The 21,024-nt window shown below is 33.8% G+C and overlaps 1 protein-coding gene across 3 annotated transcripts in view; it reads left to right on the top strand.

The window, feature by feature from the left end:
* AP3B1 (adaptor related protein complex 3 subunit beta 1) overlaps positions 1–21,024 on the top strand; it is a 157,796-nt gene that overhangs the window by 133,766 nt on the left and 3,006 nt on the right. For 2 of the 3 annotated variants that reach the window (XM_085042815.1, XM_085042814.1), the window contains exons 25-26: positions 5,262–5,359; positions 10,514–10,652. In XM_085042815.1, coding sequence (XP_084898941.1) covers positions 5,262–5,359; positions 10,514–10,652 — 237 coding nt within the window. Of the gene's footprint in view, positions 1–5,261; positions 5,360–6,462; positions 6,500–10,513; positions 10,653–21,024 lie in introns of all 3 variants that reach the window. The other variant, XR_014846883.1, reaches the window with a different exon arrangement.

Raw genomic sequence — 21,024 nt, 5'->3', positions numbered from 1 at the left:
GTAAAAATCAGTAGGCAAATCTCCAGTTTCTTGTCGGTATCTGATGAATAACTAAAGGTGAAGGGGAGATGTCCTTTTTTACTACATTGAAGGCTGGAGAAGAAAGCTTGTCTTTACCTCTTCTTTCTTATTCTTTTCATCCCCTCTTTCCAAATTACCTTGGCTGTTCCCAAAACCATGAAAGACCCACAGTTTGAAAGACAAAATTAATTTATGGAGAACCTGTTCTCTTCTTTTTTTCTGCTCTTTTGAAGAGTATGAAGGGAGTAGTTTAGCTTTCTTTGAAATTGTTTGGTGCGGAGGAGATGTCCATGCCATGCATCTCTCTCCCTAGTTTTCCCAAGGTTCAGGTGCAGAGAACACAATCAGAACTCCCAAGAAGAAAGAGAAATTGAATGAAAGCAGCAACTTCTATGCCTTCCATTCTTTTTGAGAATAATTAGGTAATTGGCAAATAGTGTGACAAATGACTGAGGTTTTTTACTGGTTACCATATATTGGCATTTCTTATGTCCCAATGTCATCAGAAGGACCCTCTTCTTCTGAGGAACAGAGTGCATACTCTTCTACAGTTGTTATACTGATAGAAAAGAAAGCTGTCTGTATACTTCATCTGTCCTGTATCATATAAAGAAAACATTTTGCTGATTAATTCGGAAGAGTTCAGTGTAGCAGAAAGAATTTAGCATTTTCTTAAATGAGGTAAATTCTGTGAATGAGATTTGGAAACTGTTCAGTCTGTTCTCTGCAGGTTCCATCTTATTGTAGAAGCTTTTGCTTTAAATTTTATTTTCAAAGGAAGAGAAATTTGCAGCATGAAATTCACTTACTTCACTCTGTGTTGGTGTAGAAATCTTCCCAAGCAGAACTTCTACCTGCAAAGGGGAGTAAATGAAGAGAATCAGCTGGGTAGCAGTCAGTATTTCTGTTGAGTGCAAGCATGCATTCAGGTGTAGATGCTTGCACAAAAGCATCTGATTAAAATTATGTAGTGGAATATGTTATGGAATATATTAAAAGGTAATGTTAGAGATGCAAGACTGTCTTCACATCACTGTCACCTGCATTTTTACTTTTTTCTTGCTGTTTCCTTCCCTAGTGCTTTGTCAGCAGATCACCAAGTTGCTTATAGATGTAAGACAAGCAATCTGGTACTCTTCTCTTTATTTCATTACTCTAAAGTAGTCAGTTGGCCGTATTCCAGAACACAATTATGCCAAGATAGATAACTGACCTGGAAAAAACAAGGCTGGACATGAACAACTGCTTTCATTTGTTCTATGGCTTTTGCCTTTTTTTCTCGTAATAACAGGATGTAGTCCTTTCCTTTCTTCAGCAAGACTATGAGCCAAGTCTCCTATATTTCTCCATTCCATATTTTGTTTTGTATGAACTTAGTTCTCTCTTAATGATGCTCTTCCTCTTATGTTGTTATTTTGATAATTTATGGAGATTTTTGTGAATACAAGAAAAAATAGTAAGCTGGCTTGGGATGGATGTATCCTGAAACAAGCTGCTGCCGAGAGTGAAACAAAAAAGGATAGAATGAAGAGTAAGAAGAATATTCCCCAGTTTATTATTATTATATTATTATTTTAATTATAATTTTTATTTATTAGTATTTATTGAATTTATTAATTATTTTAATAATAATTTATTAAAAGCCTTGGAAATTAGGACTTTAAACACTGCTATTGGGGAATTTTAAAAGAACTTATGCTCAAGTGTTAGTATTATTTACCTTAGTTTTAAAGAGGATTTTGCCATCACTGCTTTCAAGTCTTTTGTTACGGTAGAGAACTGCTTTACCAGGAGCCCTTCAGAGCCAATTCTTTTTAAAAAAAAACCAGAGAGCAGAGAGAGGGAATAGCCAAGGGTTTCAAATGGCAGGTGGCAGCTGCTCCCACTCCATCTGTAGACATCTACAGAAAACTTTTAACTGTGCATCTTCTAAATGGTTGAATGCTATTCTTGTAGTGTCATTTAACATGGAGCTGGTAAGTCTCCCTTTGTTCCTGTGGGAGCATTACTGTCTCTCATTTGTTTGTCTTAATGGGTGCATCAGAAGATAAATTCGTGTGATCCTTGAAACTGAATCATGAAAGTGAAGTAAATATTTTAAAAATACAATATGTACAGTTTAACAGTTTTAAAGGAATAAGTGAGAGTAACAATGTCTAATATTATTTGCCCATAAGTCCACAATTAAATACGTAACAGATTTTGCAAGCTACTGTTGGTCAGGTACTGTTGCCAGGTGTCCCTAACTGATTCTTTTAGAGCTTCTTTCTAAGGACTTCTCGTTAAGTATGCATGTTCCTCTGAGGCTGTAATTTACCAGTTGCACCTGCTGACACCAGAAAATAGAGTCTATAATTTTTGAAATCTAAAAACAATTACATTCTGTTGGCCTGAGAAACTTTGGGGTTTTTTTCCAGCGAGCATCTTCATCTTGATCTTCCAGGAAAGTTAAAGCAGCACTACTTGAGAGATGCTTCAGTGCAGCTTGAACCAGTTGTACAGCAGATTTGTAAAAGTTAATATTCAGGCTTCAAATCACCCCTGTAGTTTTTTGCATTTAAGCATAATTTATACTAATTATAGTCTTAAAAATATAAATTAATAAGTTAGATAAACTGAAATTCGATTCACCAAATGTTAGGGGAAGTTAAGTAGTTGTATTACCAGCCTCAATTTTATTCTTAAACTTGTCCATTAGATATCTGATGAAATCTCCATCTTTGGAGATACTCAGAGCTTAAATGGACAAGGCAATGAACAAAGTGAAATAAGGTGACCCTGGCTTAAATAGAAGGTAGAACCAGGTGATTCCTAATGCCCCTTCTGAAGCGTATTGTGGTTCTATGGAATTATGAAATGACTTTTGTTAAATTAGATATTATGAGCTTTCTAATATAAAGATGTAACAAAAGAGATGCAGATCAATAAGCAAAAGCTGTATATTTAATCTGTGAAGTGTCTGATAAAGAGAATTTGTAAGGAAGTGTGATTTTCTCTAGTTCAGAAAGAAATTTACTGAAGCACTGGAATTAAAGTAATGCAAAGTAAACCAGATGCTGACTAAAGTGAAATTAAGAGCAAAGTGGTTTTGAAGAACAACTAGTAATCAGAATTTCTGTTTGTAGGCTATGAAGAGTTCATGTTTTATCAAAGAATATATATTAGCTATTTATTCTCTAGAGAAAATGGAAGTGGAATGTTTGTTAACAGCAAGGGTGTCAAGTAGTCCTCTTGAGCAGTTACAGACATAAAAAGCCAAGCTGTACTCATGCTTTTATTCCTTTTTATTCTAAAAATATTGTTATAAGCATTAAAGCAATCTAATAATTGGTGTTGTAAGTCAAGTTTATGTACAAATGGCATCTCCAGTCAATGTAGGACATAAATCATTGTACGCAAAATGGTCTATCTGTTTCATGCTGAATTATGTAAGCACATCTTGCTTGAATATGAAATATAACATTGGTTGAACAATTAGTTGAACAGTGTCAGTGAAGGTATTGTTGAAAGTGTTAGTCTTACAGTCCAAGTAGTAGGTATGAACAGCAAAAAATTAATGAGGCAGTTGATTAAAGGCCCTTCCATCAGCTCTTAAGCTGATTGAGTTCTTAGTCAGTTTTCAAAGGAAAAATTAAAGAAAAAAGTACTTGCTTATTTTATTGTGCACTTAATCAGGCTAGCCAATCAAACAATCCCTGGTCTTTTATTATAATAACAACTTTAGAGATGGAAGGCATTTAAAGTAGTACAGGGGGAAAAGTGGGAATTTGCTAGCTTTTAAAAACAGCACTTCAAAAACGATCCTTTATAAAGGAAATACTAGCAAGTTTGAAGGGATTGTTTTCCCATATGTTTACTAAATAACAGTTCTCAGAAGAGCTAGTATAAATGTCCTGTTTTATTTGAACAACCCATACTTGAGACTGCACTCATAAGCATAATTAAAACACATCAGAAGCTAGAAAATAAGAATGTACTAGTTCCTAAGCATTTGTTTTTGAAAATGGGTAATTATGGTAAGTATTAGAATTTTGTGTAGTAGGACTGTAAAATGTTTTTCTATTTTCGGGTGGCTCATCTTGCATCTTTAGGAGGGAGACACACATGTTTTCTATACTGTTGATCTATAGTGCTTTTTGTTTTCCATCAGTCTATCTTGTTTCAAAACTTTGAACCTGCGAAGTTATTAAAAATCAGTAACACATGTTTTAGGTTAATTTAAATAACATGGATGTTAATTGATGAAATGTATTTTCCATTCTAATGATTGTATCATTATATTTAAGTAAGATATCTGAGGCATATCACCAATCAATATATATTGGCTATTTGATACACCAGCAAAAAAAAAAAAAAAAGCATTCTTTTCTAAAAATTTCTCAGGCCTTACAGCATTAACAAAGATTCTGACTGGATGTACTGATCCTGAATTGCTGGGCAAATCCCTTATGGTACAGTTAGTCAATGAAACGTGCAGAGTGAATGTATCTTGAGTTTCTGTAGCCTTGAAGAAGTCTAAGACAAAATAGTTGGAAACTTAGAGAATTGAATGGATAGGGAGAGGAAGTTCACTGTATTATATTTATTTCTTAAGGAGAAATGTGTAACATTTGATAGTAGTATGTTTCTAGTGATAGTATTTTTTTAACTGCAATTAAGAAAATAGCCTCAAGTTCTGCAGTTTTCCAGGATGCTTCTACATTAACCAGTATGCTGTGTGGTTTTGTTTAAATGTACCAACTACTGTAAAACTCAAGTCATAGTAAATATTTCTTCTTTACTACCATATTTATTGTTTGGCTTGTTAGTGGGGTTTTTTCAGGCAGAATCACCCTTTTGCCTGAAATTATACCTTTCCTATGTTTAGCCCTATTTCCAGGACAGCTGATGATGGGATGTGTAAGTAACAGCTCTTTTAAAGAATTTGTAAAATCCACAATAATTTGTCCTTTCCAGGCATTTAATTTGAGTTGTGATATTCTGTAGATTATGAATAAACATTGATATGAGTAAAAGTTGCATTTTCAGAAATACATGACCAGCATACCACATTTGTACTTGAGAAAATCAATCAGTTTTACTAATGTAAGAAGTTAGAAGGTTTTCAAGCTAATACGTTGAAAATCATACAGGTTAGCATTACACTTTTTAAAGATTCCACAGAAAATTTGGAGCTGATATATTAATATTATAAGTCTATGTTGAAACACTTGGTTGATTCTCTGATTTCTCTTCTCTAGCACAAAGGATGATCATTTCAATGTTAACATTCAACCCCCTGTTGGAGAACTGCTCTTGCCTGTCACTATGTCAGAGAAAGATTTTAAGAAGGAGCAAGGTGAGAAATACTTCCGCAGCTTCAATAAATGTATTTGGATGGGAAGAGGGCTGCATGCCTTTCAACTTCCAAGCATACAGAAAGTGCTTGCGGTTGTTGGTGGTTGAATTAGCCACTGTTAGTATTCACTCTGATAATAATAAGTAGTTTAAAAATATCTTTTAAATTATGTGTAGTGATGAGATGCAGTCCTTTAAATGGTCAAAGTCCATCCTTTACCATGAAACACTCTTTCAGTTCAAAGAGTTTTGGCTTCCTATCATGAAGTGTGAATGCCTTTTCTACCAACAGTAAAGTAGAAACTTAGGATGCCAGCTCAAGGAAATAAACCATTTATACCTTGATACTGCATTTGTTTTTACTATCCTTTATTCCAATACTAATTTTAAATGCTATTAGTGTACCTGTTCCTCAGCTACTTTGTGGATGATTTTAACCTTTTCACTTTCAAACACTTCATATGAGAAAAAAATTCTTGTTGGAATACTGTTTTAGAAAGGTGATGTGGTTTTTATACTTCTGCATTCTACCAATATTGTGTCTTTAAAGAATGTTAAGTCTCTGATGCTAGTCCAGACACAAACCCCCATAAGAGCTTTTAGTGACTTGAATACTTTATTCAAAATAATTAGAGAAAATTGTGCTTAGGTTTGACCATACGTTAGATGGAATAGTCAATACTGCTGTCCTTAATTTGGTTATGGTTCTTGGATGTCTTAAAATATAAGTGGGTCCATTTTGGATGCACTCAAATGTAGTAGTGTTTACTCATCTATCTCAATGTATGGGGATTTACATGTGTATGTCTCTTCACACTGAGATGAGAATATGCCCATGGGATCCTGTCTTATTGCTGTGTAAGGCTCAGAAACTCAGTATATCCATCAAGCAGTCAAGAACACCAATGAATAATGTTATGTATTATTAGTTACTGCTTTTGAGCATTTCTTGCTTTTGTGTTTTTGAATTATTAAGAAAGTAATTTAAATACTGTCTAGATCATCTGCAGTTAAGCTTATGGGTGCAGTGAAAAGTTAGGATTGTGGTTTGTTTTTGTAACCAATTGATACTTATTTGCTGTTCTTACCCTTTGCTGGCTAAAGCCTGCCTCTCTGCTTTATACCTGCTCAGCAAACCAAGGTGAGTGATTGAACGAGGCTGTGGCACATTTATTTTAAACTGTTCCCTTCTAAAAATTGTAGCTGAGCTTGTAGTGAAAAGAAGGCAGCTTACTGTGCTTCTTCCCTCCCTGTTTTTATGTTTGCTTGCATTGTGATATTTTGATAGAGTTTTTGTATGCTTTACTGTGACTGAGGGCTTTTTTTCCTCCTGACTGGCCATACAGAACCATGAGCACATAGAAGAAGTGTACTTGGAGAATAGCTGTGGTCCTCTGTGGAGTTGTTGCCAAAATTCCTTTTTCTTCTGCCATTTTACTTCTATGGTTGTTGATTATTTGTCTGAATAAATCTGGCAGCTGTTTGCTATGTTTAATAGAGCAGAAAGGCTACTCTGAATAAAGCTATTTGAAAATTTGTTTATATGAAGTATTTGTAAATCCATGAAGGTCTCTTGGCATTTCTGTATCGCTCGCTCTGTCTTCCTGAATTCATTCTTTGATGCTGGACTTTGCAGGCTGGCAAATTTACCACAGGTTTTAAAACCTTTCCTGTTGCGTCTTTTTTTTTTTTAAATGGATATTAGCTTTATCAGACTATTCTTGGTAATATAGGTCTCAATTCTGCATTTTGCATAAGTATTTATTACAAAGATCCAGGAACAGGGAGCATATGGGAAGAATTACTTTGTGTTCTTGCTAAATGAAAAATCCAAATTGCAATAATAAATGCAGGGCAATTTAGAAGTTGGTATATATTATTCTATTTTGTGTTTAGGTTCAATTTGCCTGTATTCTCCAAATGAATCTGATTTATGTAGCTTGTTTTTCACTTGCCATGCTTTTTCTTTTCCCTTCTTTTTTTTTTTTTTTTTTGTCTCCCCGGTTGGTTTTGATCATGTTTCAAGTCCTATATCTGGAGATGCCTTATTTTTTGTGACCAAAACAGATAGGTAAAAAATAGTGAAGGAATGAGGAGAATATTAGAAATGCAAGGTAACACTGGGACAGGATGAAAATATGTATGGGTTTTAAGGATTTTTACATCCAAATTGCATGTGTAACTGAATAAGAATGCTAAAGAGGAAATGGCTGGTATTATCCTGCTATGTAGAAGGCAATTCATTGCTACACATCTTTACTCAATTACACACTGCTGTTTTGCATTGTCTGTTACATTTGTATATGTCCATTTTCTTCCTGATGGCATAAGGAGAGAGGAGCAGACAGGTTATTGAATATTCATGGCTGTGAAGGTTATCTGGTGGTAGCGGCAGAACTTCAAAAGCTGGTTTTGTCTACATGCTGTGCGTGATATGCTGAGCTTTGCTACACCATCTCTCCTTTCCTTGCCCCCTGAGCTTGGGAATCCTCTGGTGAGGTAGTTCCCCAGAGCAGCAGCTGAGTTAGTGGTTGTTGTGATTGACAATTTGAAATGAGCATATAAAAATGGTATTGTCAAACACTCTCTACCTTTCTGCTCAAATATTTTTTCAGATCCTTCAGGTCTCAGATTTTTATATCCTGTTTACATCACATCCCCATGAAAAGTTTAGTTGCCACAGCAGGAATTCTGCAAGAGTGAAACATTTACTGTTGGGAACTCCATATCCAAATTTTAATTTTTCTGTTGTTTTTAAAAATCAGTAACAAAACTCTCCTTCCCTCAGTTCAGAATAGGACTAGTCTGCTGGCTAACATACCTTGTTACCCATCACTGTAATTTTTCCAAGTTAATTTCCTTTTATTATTTAAAATATGTACTGTTATTTCCTTGTATGAGGTAGTTAACCCAGACTAATTGCTGCTTTGTGCTCAGGCTAGAGTTTTCGTAGATTCTCATGTTTCAAGCAATATTAAAGGTGTCATGTGATTGTTATAGCTGAATATTAATCAGAATTTTTATTATGGTATTTCTAAAATAGCAAGTTAAAACTACTTTAGATTTTTTTTTCTCTCAAGAGGCATGTATTAAAATAATTATGTCAACTTTTTTTTGGAAGTGTATATCTGCATCACATTTAAAAAAAACTAAACCAACCACAAAGCCCAATCTTGGTTAAGTAAACAGATAGTTTACCTAATTTTGTTAAAATTATATATAGCAAATTTGTTTTTCTAACAAGCAAGATGCTAATTCTTTAAATGGTTGGACATTTACTGTTTTCTGGCCATTGACTACCCCAAGCAATCATATTTGATGCTCCTTAATTAGAGTACCCTTTTTTATTTCCAGGTTCTTTTCCACCTCAGCAATCGAGACAATACATTTGCTTACCACGCTGCTCTCCTAAGTGTTCTTTTGCATGTAAATTAATCTTGATTCAGTTTACACTGTCATGCTGAGTGGTACAAATTGCCTATAACAATAAAACAGCATGAGTTAAAAATAAAGGGGGGTGAAAAAGCAGATTGAATGTGTGCCTTACTTGATAGGATGTTACTTTGCTTTATGCCAATACATTAGTCGACGATAATGAATCTTCTGTTCTGAAAAGCATGGTTTAGTTGATTTTTTTAATTTTACTTCAATGGAGCAGTACCTTGTCTTTTATAGAACAAGTTAGACAAACCATTAATGACAAGAGTGTTAAGGTTAAATATGAAGCAATGCATTCACTTCTCTGAGTGCTATCCATCTTTCCATTTACAGGAGCTTGACAAAAGTACTGGCTTTGTACAACATTTCCTTTAATTACATGCTGCGGGAAACAGGCTTTTAACATAAACATAGTTGCATTCATTTATTCAGCATTTGCTCTTCAATAGAGCTTAATGGAGAAGGTTTAAATCCTAAATAAGTACACACATCTCTCAGCAGTGTTATGTCAGTCCCAATGCTCTGCTTAAAAGCAGTTTTAGTCTGTGTATGTAGTTTGTAAAGCTTTTGCCTAATAGTTAAACAATTTGAAACAGAATGTTCTACTCCCAAGATAAATCTGATTGTTGTAGAGGTTATATGCTTATTTGTTTTCTCTTCAAAAATGTCATATTATTTACTTATGAGCTGTTAATTTTTGCTTTCATAGTTCTTATTCTGTGACAGCAGCACATTTCGGGCCATTAAAATGTTTGATTTATTGTTTTAATTGCTCTATTAAGAATCTTGGTATTACTGTTTCCTCTGTGTTAGAGCTGTATGTGCAGCCCTAAAACATTAGCCTTTTGAGACTTTTCTATTGTTTTCATTGTAAGTGTTGCTTCAGATGTTTAATATTTCTGCCTCAAGTACTGTGCTCCTTTGTTTGTCTGCATGTTCAGCTTCTGAACATACTGTAAAAAGGCACACACAGTGTTAAGTTGTAGTTACTGTTGTGTTTTAATCACCATGAGCATCCAGCAAATCATTCTTCTAAACAATGGATATTGAGAGAAAAGTGTGAGTTTTGTTAAAATGTCCTTGAATGGCATACCTTTAGTTTTTCTTTGTTATATGTTTGGATATAATCTTGACATTTCTGTTCCATTTTGCTGTGATAGTAAAATTATTTTGCTCAAATAGTTTATATTTTAGAAAGCTGGATGCTAACTGAATTTCCCAGTTTCTAATATGCTCACTTTCTCTTAAAGAACTAAATTGAACCATTTACTACTATCTGAATTTCAAGATTATTTTTAGCAATTGGATATGAAATGATAATTAAATATATGATTGAAAGATCACAAGGGGTCTTTGCATATGGTCCTACTTAAGCTGGATCTTTCCAGATCAGTCTTACTTAATATTTAGTTTCTGTATTCGCATTCTTGTTGTAAGTTAAGCTTTTGATGAGAAAGAGCTACCTTGATTTCACAGTTGCATTAGTATCACACATATCATTGTTCAGCTGTTACTAATTTGTTTTTGATAATAGGTCATTGCAAGTGAAACATTAAACTAAGGTAATTATGTGAGTTCTTATAAAGTTGTTTTTGCAATAAATTATTTATATTTTAATGCAAATATGGTTTATTTTATAGGTGTCTGCTATTTTGGTTACATGCTTAATAAGCAAGCAAATCTTAAAGTATTCATAATGAAATACTTAATTTTTCAGGAATGCTGACAGGAATGAATGAGACATCTGCTACAATAGCTGTTGCTCCACAGAACTCTACTAGACTTGTAATAATTGAGAGGGTGCTGAAAGCAGCAAACCTGGGTGTAGTCCCTTCTGGTCAGGATAACATACACAGGTAAGATTATACGTTATTCAAAGTAGTACTATCTTTTCATGTAAATTTGTTAGCTCAAAATTCATCAACATTTTGTAATATGTGGGAAAATTTTGTTATCCACATCTTTAAGAGGGAAGGTATCAATTATACTGTAGTATATGCTTGAACCTAAGTACTCTACAGCTCATTATTTGAGTGTATATAGAACAATCAAATGTCTAGACTTTACTGTACACAGTTAGGGGAAATTTTCCTTTCCTTGTTTTGTTTCAAAGGGAAAAGGTATCCTTTTAAAGCGCAGTACTTGCAAGAAGGTTTTTGGGGGGGGTGTAACTTTTGATTCTGTTTCCCATGGAAAGTAGCCTGCTCCAGTTACATCAGCTCTGAGAAGCAGCTCATTTTCCTACATTATTTTTTGACCTTCCTGTATATATATACAAGCAAAAACAATTATAAGCCAGGAAAGTCATTGGCCTTGTCAAATTTCTAGTTGCAACTTGTAGATTAAACCATTTCATCCAAATGCTGTGATAGAAAATGTCAGTGGAAGTGATATGATTGTTGGTTAATGACAGCTTTTAATGTGATTGACTCAAAATATTTAATCCTGTGAATCTGTATGACTTCTCACTACTGACAGGAACAAACAGGTTAAACTGATCTTGGAATAAGAAAATGAATACATCTCTCTTACCATCTACTAAAACTGCTCACTGAACTCTAAATTATCTCTAGTCTCCTGAATTTTGCTATTCAATAAGAGCAAAGTATCTTCTTTTAAAGAAAAGAACAATGCTTTTCTTTGAAATTTTGCTGACTGAGATGGCTGTTTGGAATGGTGAGAATGCTAAACCTTACACAAGACTAATAATCTGATATTTCTCTTTGTTGGATGTAATCTCTTTTGCATTGCTGGGCATTTGTATTGCATTGCATTAAGTTTAACCCAGCTGGATTTTCCTATGTATTTGATACGGTTAATGATAAAATTCTGTTTCACCATAAAAACATGGCACAGCTAGTGCAATTGCACTGAAATGATTGTCACTGTTGACACCTGATCCTCCATGAAAGAGTCCTCATTTGTTACATCCCTGAGGGATCTGTATAGCCTGTGTTCTCAACATCAATTGAAAGACTAGGTGAGAGTGTCAATCAAGAGAGACTGAAGTGTCTGCAGTGTACAGGTGCTCTCCATCTTTACCCTATCTATCACAAGACTTATCACATAGGGATGGATTGTGTTGTTGACTGAGTCTCAAAAAGGGTCCCTAAAATAATAGCCTAGTTCCTAGCTCAGCCACAGGTTTCCTGATTTTAGATAAGTTTCTAATTTGATGTTGTTTTCTTTTGCTCTTTTGATTTCTTTTAAAGGAAGTTTTCTACAATAGATTCTATAACCAACAGTAAATAAATTGAAGATGCACTTACTGTTGGGTACACTCCTTCACAGACAGTGGTTAAAGGCATGCTCAGGTCAAGCTGGAGTATTCAGAGTGTTTCAGAGCATCCTGAAATCTTCTTTGACTTTTTAGATTCAAAATACTATGTTTTCAGTCTACCACAGTAGTTATAGAATAATTGTAGAATATAGAATAGTCCTTCATGCAAAAAAAGTCATTTATAACAACTTAAGTGGCCTATGAGAAATGCCCAGCAATTGATAAGCATTTAGAAAATAGCGCTGCGTTTTTTTCACCATAAGTAACTGGAGTTCACAGATATTATGCAGTCATAATTCCACCTAGATTTTACTGAGAACAGAGGCAGGACCATTACCTAATTGATACTGTGATTAACCTGTTCATCTTTTAAATAGTAATGCTTTATCATTAAAATAAATCATAGATTCAGATGAATGAATATTTGAGGTATTAGACAATTAATCATTTCAAAACACTGAAAAAAACCACTAAAATAGTTTTTTGTGTATGTGTATCTAAAGTATACATATGTTTGGATTAAATGAACTCTGCCATGAGAGGAAGCAAAAATTAAATCTCTCGGATTAAGTCTTACAGGTGCAAGAATTGTGACTTCTATTTATGCAACACACAATTTCAGGTTAATAAAATAATCAGTCACTTTTCATCTTGTCTAAACGGTCACAGATTCAATAAAAATATGTCAAAAGTGAATTTTCTAATATTTTTAATAGGATTGTGATTTGTCTGGTTTGTTTTATTGTAAGTGATATTGGAGAAAAAAAATTACATCCCAGAGCTTTTAGCTCATCATGCTGTTCTGTGAGGACTACTTCAGCTGGCTTCTTGGAAGTACCTTTTTACACAGAAAAAGACGTACTGTTTTTTAACTGGCATTCTGCACTGTGCAGCATAAATTAAATTAACCTATTAGTTGGTCATCCCCAACTTGACTATTACTGCTTAATGATGGCTAATGCCAAAAATTTGTATTGCCTGGTAATGCAATAAACTCATTCAAAATGAAATTGTACAGTTTAACGCAAGAGTATCTAATGGATGTGAACAGGTGTGTTTCATGGGTTTTTTTCAGTCTAAACATATTCACGTTCATGCTGAAGATGTCATGCTGGTGGAACCCAATTACTGGTCCTTAACTAATAACCCTATTATTTTATTTTTTTTTTGAGCCAAATAAAAACACTTAGAGCAAATATAATGAAGATTTGAAAGTAAATACTTGAAATAAATAACAACAGGGTAGCAAACAGTCACCAGAGAAAAATGGCTTAAGTAAAAACATGTCAAATGCATTAGCTATATATCATATCATATCATATCATATCATATAACAATATAGCAACAGTTTCTCACATGCATTTCTTTTCTCTTTTTACGTGTCTACTAAATTTTTATACTTAGTTGTAATGTAATAATTTAACTGTTAAATGAGTGTAAAACAAAATGGCAGATGAAGCAATAGTTGCAAAAATGTTGAACTCAATAGCCTATAGATATGTGTATATATATATCAGAGCAGAAAGTTGCAGTTTCGTATTTATATATTCAAAAAATAAATATGCTGTACTATTTTACTTCCTTAAGAATAGTTACCTTATCTTCAATGGAGTTTATTCAAGGGCTTAGATTACAAAGCCTGGTAAAACAACATTCAATGCATTCATATGTTCTTAATAGGATTTAACTATTTTATGAATTGACCTCTCTTTGTTTTGTTATTAAGTGGAAAAATTATTTCAATTTTAAAAGGCTTCTGCTAGAAGCAAGAATGTGAAATGCATTTCAAAAGAGAAATTTTCTTGAATAGGAAATGTGTCTTCTTAAAACCTCAGAAAAAGAGTTCTTTCTTTTCTTAAAACATTTTTTCACAAGACTGATTGGAATAATTGTTGGAATATCCTTAGCTCTCTTAATGTTCTGAGAACTGTTGTTTGACATTTATAGAGTGATTTCTGAAAGAGTCAGCTAAGGCACCAAGCTTCCATCTTTTGATTCAGACCACATCTGAGGGCACCATTTGAATATCTTTGTCTTCAGATGAAACTGAAGTAAGACACTGAAAGAAAAGTATTTGTTCCTGCAGGGAATTAAATCACTCTGAATAACTACCTTTAGGGACCAACTACTTTTCAGTTGAAGTATGCCTGGTTTTTGTTGTCAGTGGGGAAAGTCTACTAGGAATTTTTCCATATTCAAAATAAGAGGATACATAATGGAAGACATTTGTTCCCTCAAATTTGATTGTGCTATAGACCGTTAAGCTCCTGGTCTCTGTTTTGGCAATAACATTCATTGCTTTAGATGCCAAAAAAAAAAAAAAAAAAAAAAAAAATTCCAGGCTGTTTTATTTCAAAATATGATGAGATTAAGACTTTATTCAGCTCAAGATTTTCAGTCATATTCTGTTTAACTAACACAAGCCTTATTTTCCCAGAAGTGCCCTTCATGCTAGTGTTACTTTCAATATGTGTTGCTTGTTCTTCTCAGATAAATATTCTAAAAGTTCCTTAGGTCTCTTCCTCCTTTATTAATTTTCAGCTCCCACAAGGATAGGTAGTCATCATCTGCTTCACTTTGAATATAACAAAAGATTGCAGATGGTGATAGAATGAAAAGGCTTGGTGCAGACTTTAATCTTGTAAAGACTTGAATGCCCCTATAATCCTCTGCAAAGTGTCAAAATATTGACTACTATTACATAAAGCCCTATGCATGAAGGATAGGTGTTTCAGGCTAAATTAGGCTAGGAAAAAAGTAACAGAAATACGCATAGAAAACATTTCTTTCTGCCACTGACAAAACATGGTGCAAAGCTGTTAAAGTGTTGGCAGTAGCATACAGCAGAAAAATCTGTTCAGAGATGTGATCACAGACTGGATTTACTTCTTCACTTTCATTTGGTTTTATACTTGTGTGCTTCCATTGACGTCAGAATGTAATGTGTAATGGGATGGAGAATCAGACCATCTTCAACTACCTACCTCTCTAACTTCTACTTCCCAAATCATTTCTTGAATTGGATGCATTGTAGTACAGAATATTATTTCCCTCAATGACTGTGGCTCTAAAAATGATGCAAGGTAGATCATCTTTTCCACTTTTTTCATTCTTGAAGACTACCTGTGCATTGCCCAATCAGTCAGTGAGATAAAACTCTGAAGCCAGCAAGGTGGATATGAAGAATGAAGTTTAGTCAACCTCAACTTATTTAATAGTCCATTTCACTAGTCTGTTGCTGCTGTTGTATTCTGGAAGGAATCCACAATTGCAAACAGGAAGTAGCAGGATTAGAAAGTGACTGTGGTGTCATATACATATCTTTATTTTTCAGTTCATCAGGATGGCTGCAACCGTTGACCTGCACTCTGAGACACATGACAGCATTCATTTCAGTCCTCAAATTTCATATGGTCAATTCTGTCATTTCAACAACCCAATATGGGACAATCTGAGGTTTTGCAGAAAATCAAATCTCTTTCAACAATGAAGTTTTGAAGTGCTCAGAACAGCCATTTCACATTTTAAAATAGGGATTTTAATATCTTTCTCCATTACAGTCACAAAAGTGGCAATACTAATAGCCATCTCTTCTTTCTAGACATCACCAGAACTTGCAGAGGGAGGATTCTCGTCTCTTAGTGTGTTGTCATAGCAGACACCTGAATTAGCAGCAAACAAGCTATGTTTTAAGCAAGAAGCATGAGACATTACTTCTGCTCATTGCTGGGGCAGGTCTAACTAGCTCAAGCACAGCAGTGTATGCAGTAACTGTGCAGCTTCTGAGACCAAAATTTGTAAAAACACTTCACTGAACCACATAGGTATGATAGTTTGTCCAGCACTTGCTGTATGTGGTATGCTATTGCTTAGTGTACCCATAACTACCTGATTTCATGAATAAGCAATTATTGAACATGTAGTAAAACACCTTCCACCTGCCTTGTGGAGGCTTGTATTGCTATGCTTTAGCAAAATCAGAAACATACTGTGTAAATCATGTATTATGACAGTAAACACACTGCAATGGGTGAGAATTGATATTCTGAATAATAAGAAAACAAGACCAAATATAGAAACTTGCATTAAATGCTTAAAATACAGAAAATACAGAAATCCAGGGATGTGTGTTTCACTAGGCTTTATTTCCCACCCCATGCATCAGCCTGACAGTCTGGTTGTATTCACCCCTTTTTATCATTTTGCAACCTGTCATGTCCCATTTATACTATATTGGCAGACTGATTCTCAAAGGAAAGAGGGTTTTGTTTACAGACAATTTTGATTATCAGAGAATGTCGTGCTTAGTAATCAGTTTACCTCCCCACATCTTTTTAATCCAGCAACACTTAATGTGGGGAGAAAAAGTATGCAATTGTGCATATGTGTAGGTACTTTTGCATTGAACCAAACTCCAGCTAAAGGAGTCCACCTGGAAAATTTTTCAGTGTATGTCATCTTCCAATTTGCACTAAATATGGAAGAATTCTCAGGCAGGAAGTTAATGATCAGACCTCATCACCTTAACATAACTAACAACTGCATCTGTTAGTTCCTTCCATGTCAGCTGGGAAGGAAGCTACCCATCCACTGAGGATAAGCACTGTATATAATTTTCGGAGAAATGTAAATTGTTTGTAGTTATTCACTTGAATCTAAAAATGTGTTCTTAGTAGCTGACAAATAGGTCTGTAAATCCACAAAGTCTTTTTTAAAGGCCTTTTCTGTTCTGTGTGCAAACACCTTTTCTGAGGTTTTTTACTAAGCAATTAGCCTGTTGGAGAGCTCCAAGGAGGTGAAATCTACCTCTGCTCCTGCAAAGTAGCTCCTTTGATGCAGTTACCTGAACTGTTTTGCTTCTGTAGTGCCTTAGCTGTGGGGTTCACTTTTCTTTTTCTACTCTTCTAGAAAGCTTCAGTGGGTAGCTGAGTAAATAAACTTGTAATAGACATGCAGCCTTGATTTTGCTTCCTAATTTCTCAAGTAGGAATTAATTAGAAAGCTAAATACCCAAGGCAAAACAGCTTCTCTGGTAGTCTTTACCTGCAGGAGACAGAATTTTAAGTGCAATACTATATCCATGTCTGCAGTATTTCAGCCTTTATTTTAGCCAGAAGTTGTAAGCTCCTAATGTTTCCGTGATTTATGATAGAAATAATTCTAGCTTTTTGTTTTGGGGGTTTTGTTCTTGTTTTCTTAAAAAAAAAAAAAAAAAAAAAGCCCAGCTAGGCTAACCATTTATATTTCTTTAAACAGACAGGACTAGAACTGTTTCTGGTTAGTAATTATTCCTGGGTTGTATTTTTATTAATCGAGAAAAACTGAATTTTATAAATATGAAAGTACTCATTCCATAGTTCCTCATACTACTCTTCCTGTTATAATTATTATTTAATCAAATCCTAATCAAATCCTTAACCAAATCCTAATGTTCAAAAACCTTGACATTTTCTCTCTGCTAACAAAAGGGCCCTGCATGTACTAATGCAGATTTCAGGTACTATCATCATATAAAGATTTTGATTAACTGTTACAAAATACTTGATCAAGAGAATGCCTTTGCACAGAGTCATTTTAATGCCCTTAACATTGTAGATATATTATTGTATTTAAGGGGCTTGCATGCAAATTGCAAAATTTTAAGATAACTTTAAGAAATTAAATTTTATATTAACATTTAAAGTATACGAGTGAGTCATTTTAGATATGAGGTTAATCAAAACAGATTGTTCCAGCCTGGCTTGTTTGCTGTCCACTAGGGGACAGCACTGCTTTTGTATCTGAATGCTGTAAAGTGATAAATATGTGCAGCATTTTCTTTGAAAAACAAACAGGAACCTTTTGAGCCAGTTATTTAAACAGAAAATACTTAACACTTGAAAAACTAACTGAGCAGAAGAATATATTTGATTGTGAAGATCTCTGAGCATGTTTAATATTTTAATATCTTTCTATAAGGTAATCTGCTTTTTTGGAATTAAATAATTTCCCTGCAAATTGAAATTTATAGCCTGTTTTAAAAATGGACTGAGTATAATTCTCAAGCATGTATCATATTAAATGCCTAATTCTATAAGAAAGAAAAAACAAGAGTAAAGTATATGAGAAAACAAAATAGATTGACTATTACAATTAGAATTTTCTAGGTGGGATGACCAAATATTTTGATTCAAGCTTTTAGGTCATTGAAGTTTTGGGGAGGAGATATAAATACCTACATGTAAAAATGTTAACATTTTTAAACTAATTATAAATTTGGAAAACGATAAAAAGTTCATGCAGCATCTTTTTGAACATGTGGAGTGTGCTATGTGCTGGACAGTAAATTCAGATGACTCACTTGCATTTCTGCTTTTTTGTTAGAGGTACAGGTGCAGCTGTTTACTGGAAACTAAAGGCAGACTGAAAATCAATTTTGGCAATAAAAATAAACATGGTAAAAATATGTACAGATTTGATTGCAATTTATTTTACAGTTTTATTATTTTATTACACATAAAAAATAGATAATGTTGGCAAATAATTACACAGTGGTAACGAATTAGGTATTTTGAACAATTTATCCAAAGATAATGTTAAAATTGCATTAAATATACTGGAAAAAAAGTAAATAAAATTATCATAATATGATTTTTAAGGTAAATATAAATCACATTTTATTAGTAGTAACCAATGTTAAAATCACCAGATTAAGAAAAAGATCCTTCTTTTTGTGGGTATATTTGTGCTTACAGTTTTAGTATTAAGCTTCCCCTATCCCCAGGTCAGAACTAATACCCAAGTACTTCTTCTTGTGTTCTAAGGCTTACTCAGAGAATTAATACAAGTAATTAGTAATTTAGCCAATTTTTAGATGAAATGTTAATTATAAAGTCAAACCTGTTCATAGCAGAGCAGGAGGAAGATTCAGAGTACTGAAACTATAAGTATCTTTGTTGTCCAGCTGACATGCTGGAAGGTACTTTGTAGTTATTCATTCTTACATTTACAAATTGAAGACTAATTCACAGCAGTATTTTTTCCCCCTTTGAATATATTCATTGCATAACTTGATTACACATTTGTCAGCTTTGGACTAATTATTTTTCTACAGCTAGGGCAGGGCATTGCATCTTCTGATTGTCTTCCTTACTAATAGGATTCTGTCTGCTTCAGCAGGCAGTAATTGAAGGCTTCATGTACAAGATTTAAAGAAAAAGCGGAGGCAAAAAAAGTTTTAGCCTTCATGGGGCGTTGTCACTGTTTGTGGCAAGCAGTAGAACAGAAAAATAAGAAAATTTAGCTTGAATAGAAAAGTCAAAGAGGTAGAAAAGCACCGGACAGGAGAGAGTGTGTGTTTTAATGCTGTTGAATTATGCGTAACGAACCCTGCTCTGCTGTAAATATCCCGATAGTGAGTGTTGAGGTGTAAATTTACTTTCTCAAATGTTGAATTTTAAAGAGCAGATTTTAAGTGAGTTAGTCTGCTGCTGTATATTCACTGCCATGAAATTTTCATAATCTCTCCCCGTAAAAATGCATCTCCTTCTAGTGTAGCTGTATTCTGTCTACAGAAAAAGAGAAAATTACTGCCAGTCTGTATTTAGGCTAGTCATCATTGCAAAGTCAGTGTTTGGCAAATGCTGTCACATTGTAGTATCTGGTACTCTGTGTTTTCTCTTTATATCAAATGTCTCTGTATATCATTATATATCAAATTTTTCTGTATGATTATCATGGACAAAATTTTATTTTCATGGAAAGTGACCAATACTGTGTGCATGATTTTTAACTCTTAAAAGACCAAATTACTTTCAAAAATTATACAGTACTTTATTGATTATGAATTTGATTCTTAATGTATATTTCCTTGCCCACTGACAGCTACTATATATATATGCAGAAATAATATATGAACTCCTCTTTTTTTGTATGTCACGTATGTCAGAATATTTAACATTCTTTCTTAAAAAAAAATTAAACATTCAGAATATGCAACTATTTCTCACATTATTATGTTTCTAATCTGTCTTTTTTTAAATGGGAAAAATATTAACAGCTGCAGATATTTCTGAATATTTTAATGATGTAAAATCAGGTTTAGAATCAACATTATCACAGAAATAAATACTGCATCACAGCAGAAACAGCCATCTTGAAACTCATAGTAAATATTTGGTTCTGTTTTCTGGATGTATTCTCATTTGCTTTGGGGTTTCTTTGTTTGGTTAGTTGGTTTGCTTTTGTTTTTGGGGGGGGCTTTTTGTTTGTTTTTTTTTATTTACTGATGCGTCTTTTGTTACAACAGAACCATGTTTATTATATAGTGTCTTCTGTTAAGAGTTGTCCACAGGACAAATTCTTTCTCTTGGACTTAAAATCAATCAGTTTGCATCCTAGATTTAAATGTACTACAGTGCAGTTTCCAAGGCTTATAAGTCAATGATTTGTGGTTGGTTTACTATCTTTTTTGGTTTAGTTAGGTTTGGGGATTTTTGTTTGGTTTTAATTCAAATTCTAACCTTTAAGGCAGTGTCAGCTTTCAGAAAAAGTGAAAAATGATTACTCACCTCGTGGGGAAAATAAGTTTCTCACTAAGAGTGAGCATATGTTATTAGTGATTAATTTTTGCTGCTGAGAGATTTTTTTAATGGCTTTCTGGGCTTGATATTTAGTTGAGCACAACACACATTTTGGAAAATCCACAAGGGTTTAAGACAAGAGTTAGCATAAAAATGCAGTATCATGTATTTAGTTGAAAAAACAGCTATCAACCAAATCCTTCAATGACAGTGTATTTAAAACATCTAAATAATTGACAAATCAGTTTTAGTGCTAGTGTCTTGTTACCAAAAGCCAACTGCTTCATCCTATGATAACTGTATTTCATTTTACAGAACATATAAATGTATTTATAACTCTCCTCAGAAACTAGATTATTTTCCCTATTCTAAGAAACAGACTTTGGT

This window comes from Lichenostomus cassidix, chromosome Z (assembly GCF_008360975.1).
Source record: "Lichenostomus cassidix isolate B80296 chromosome Z, HeHo_3.0, whole genome shotgun sequence".
NCBI classification, from domain to species: Eukaryota; Metazoa; Chordata; class Aves; order Passeriformes; family Meliphagidae; genus Lichenostomus; species Lichenostomus cassidix.
Note: the sequence above shows the minus strand (reverse complement) of the source record. Positions and strands in the feature narration are given on the sequence as shown.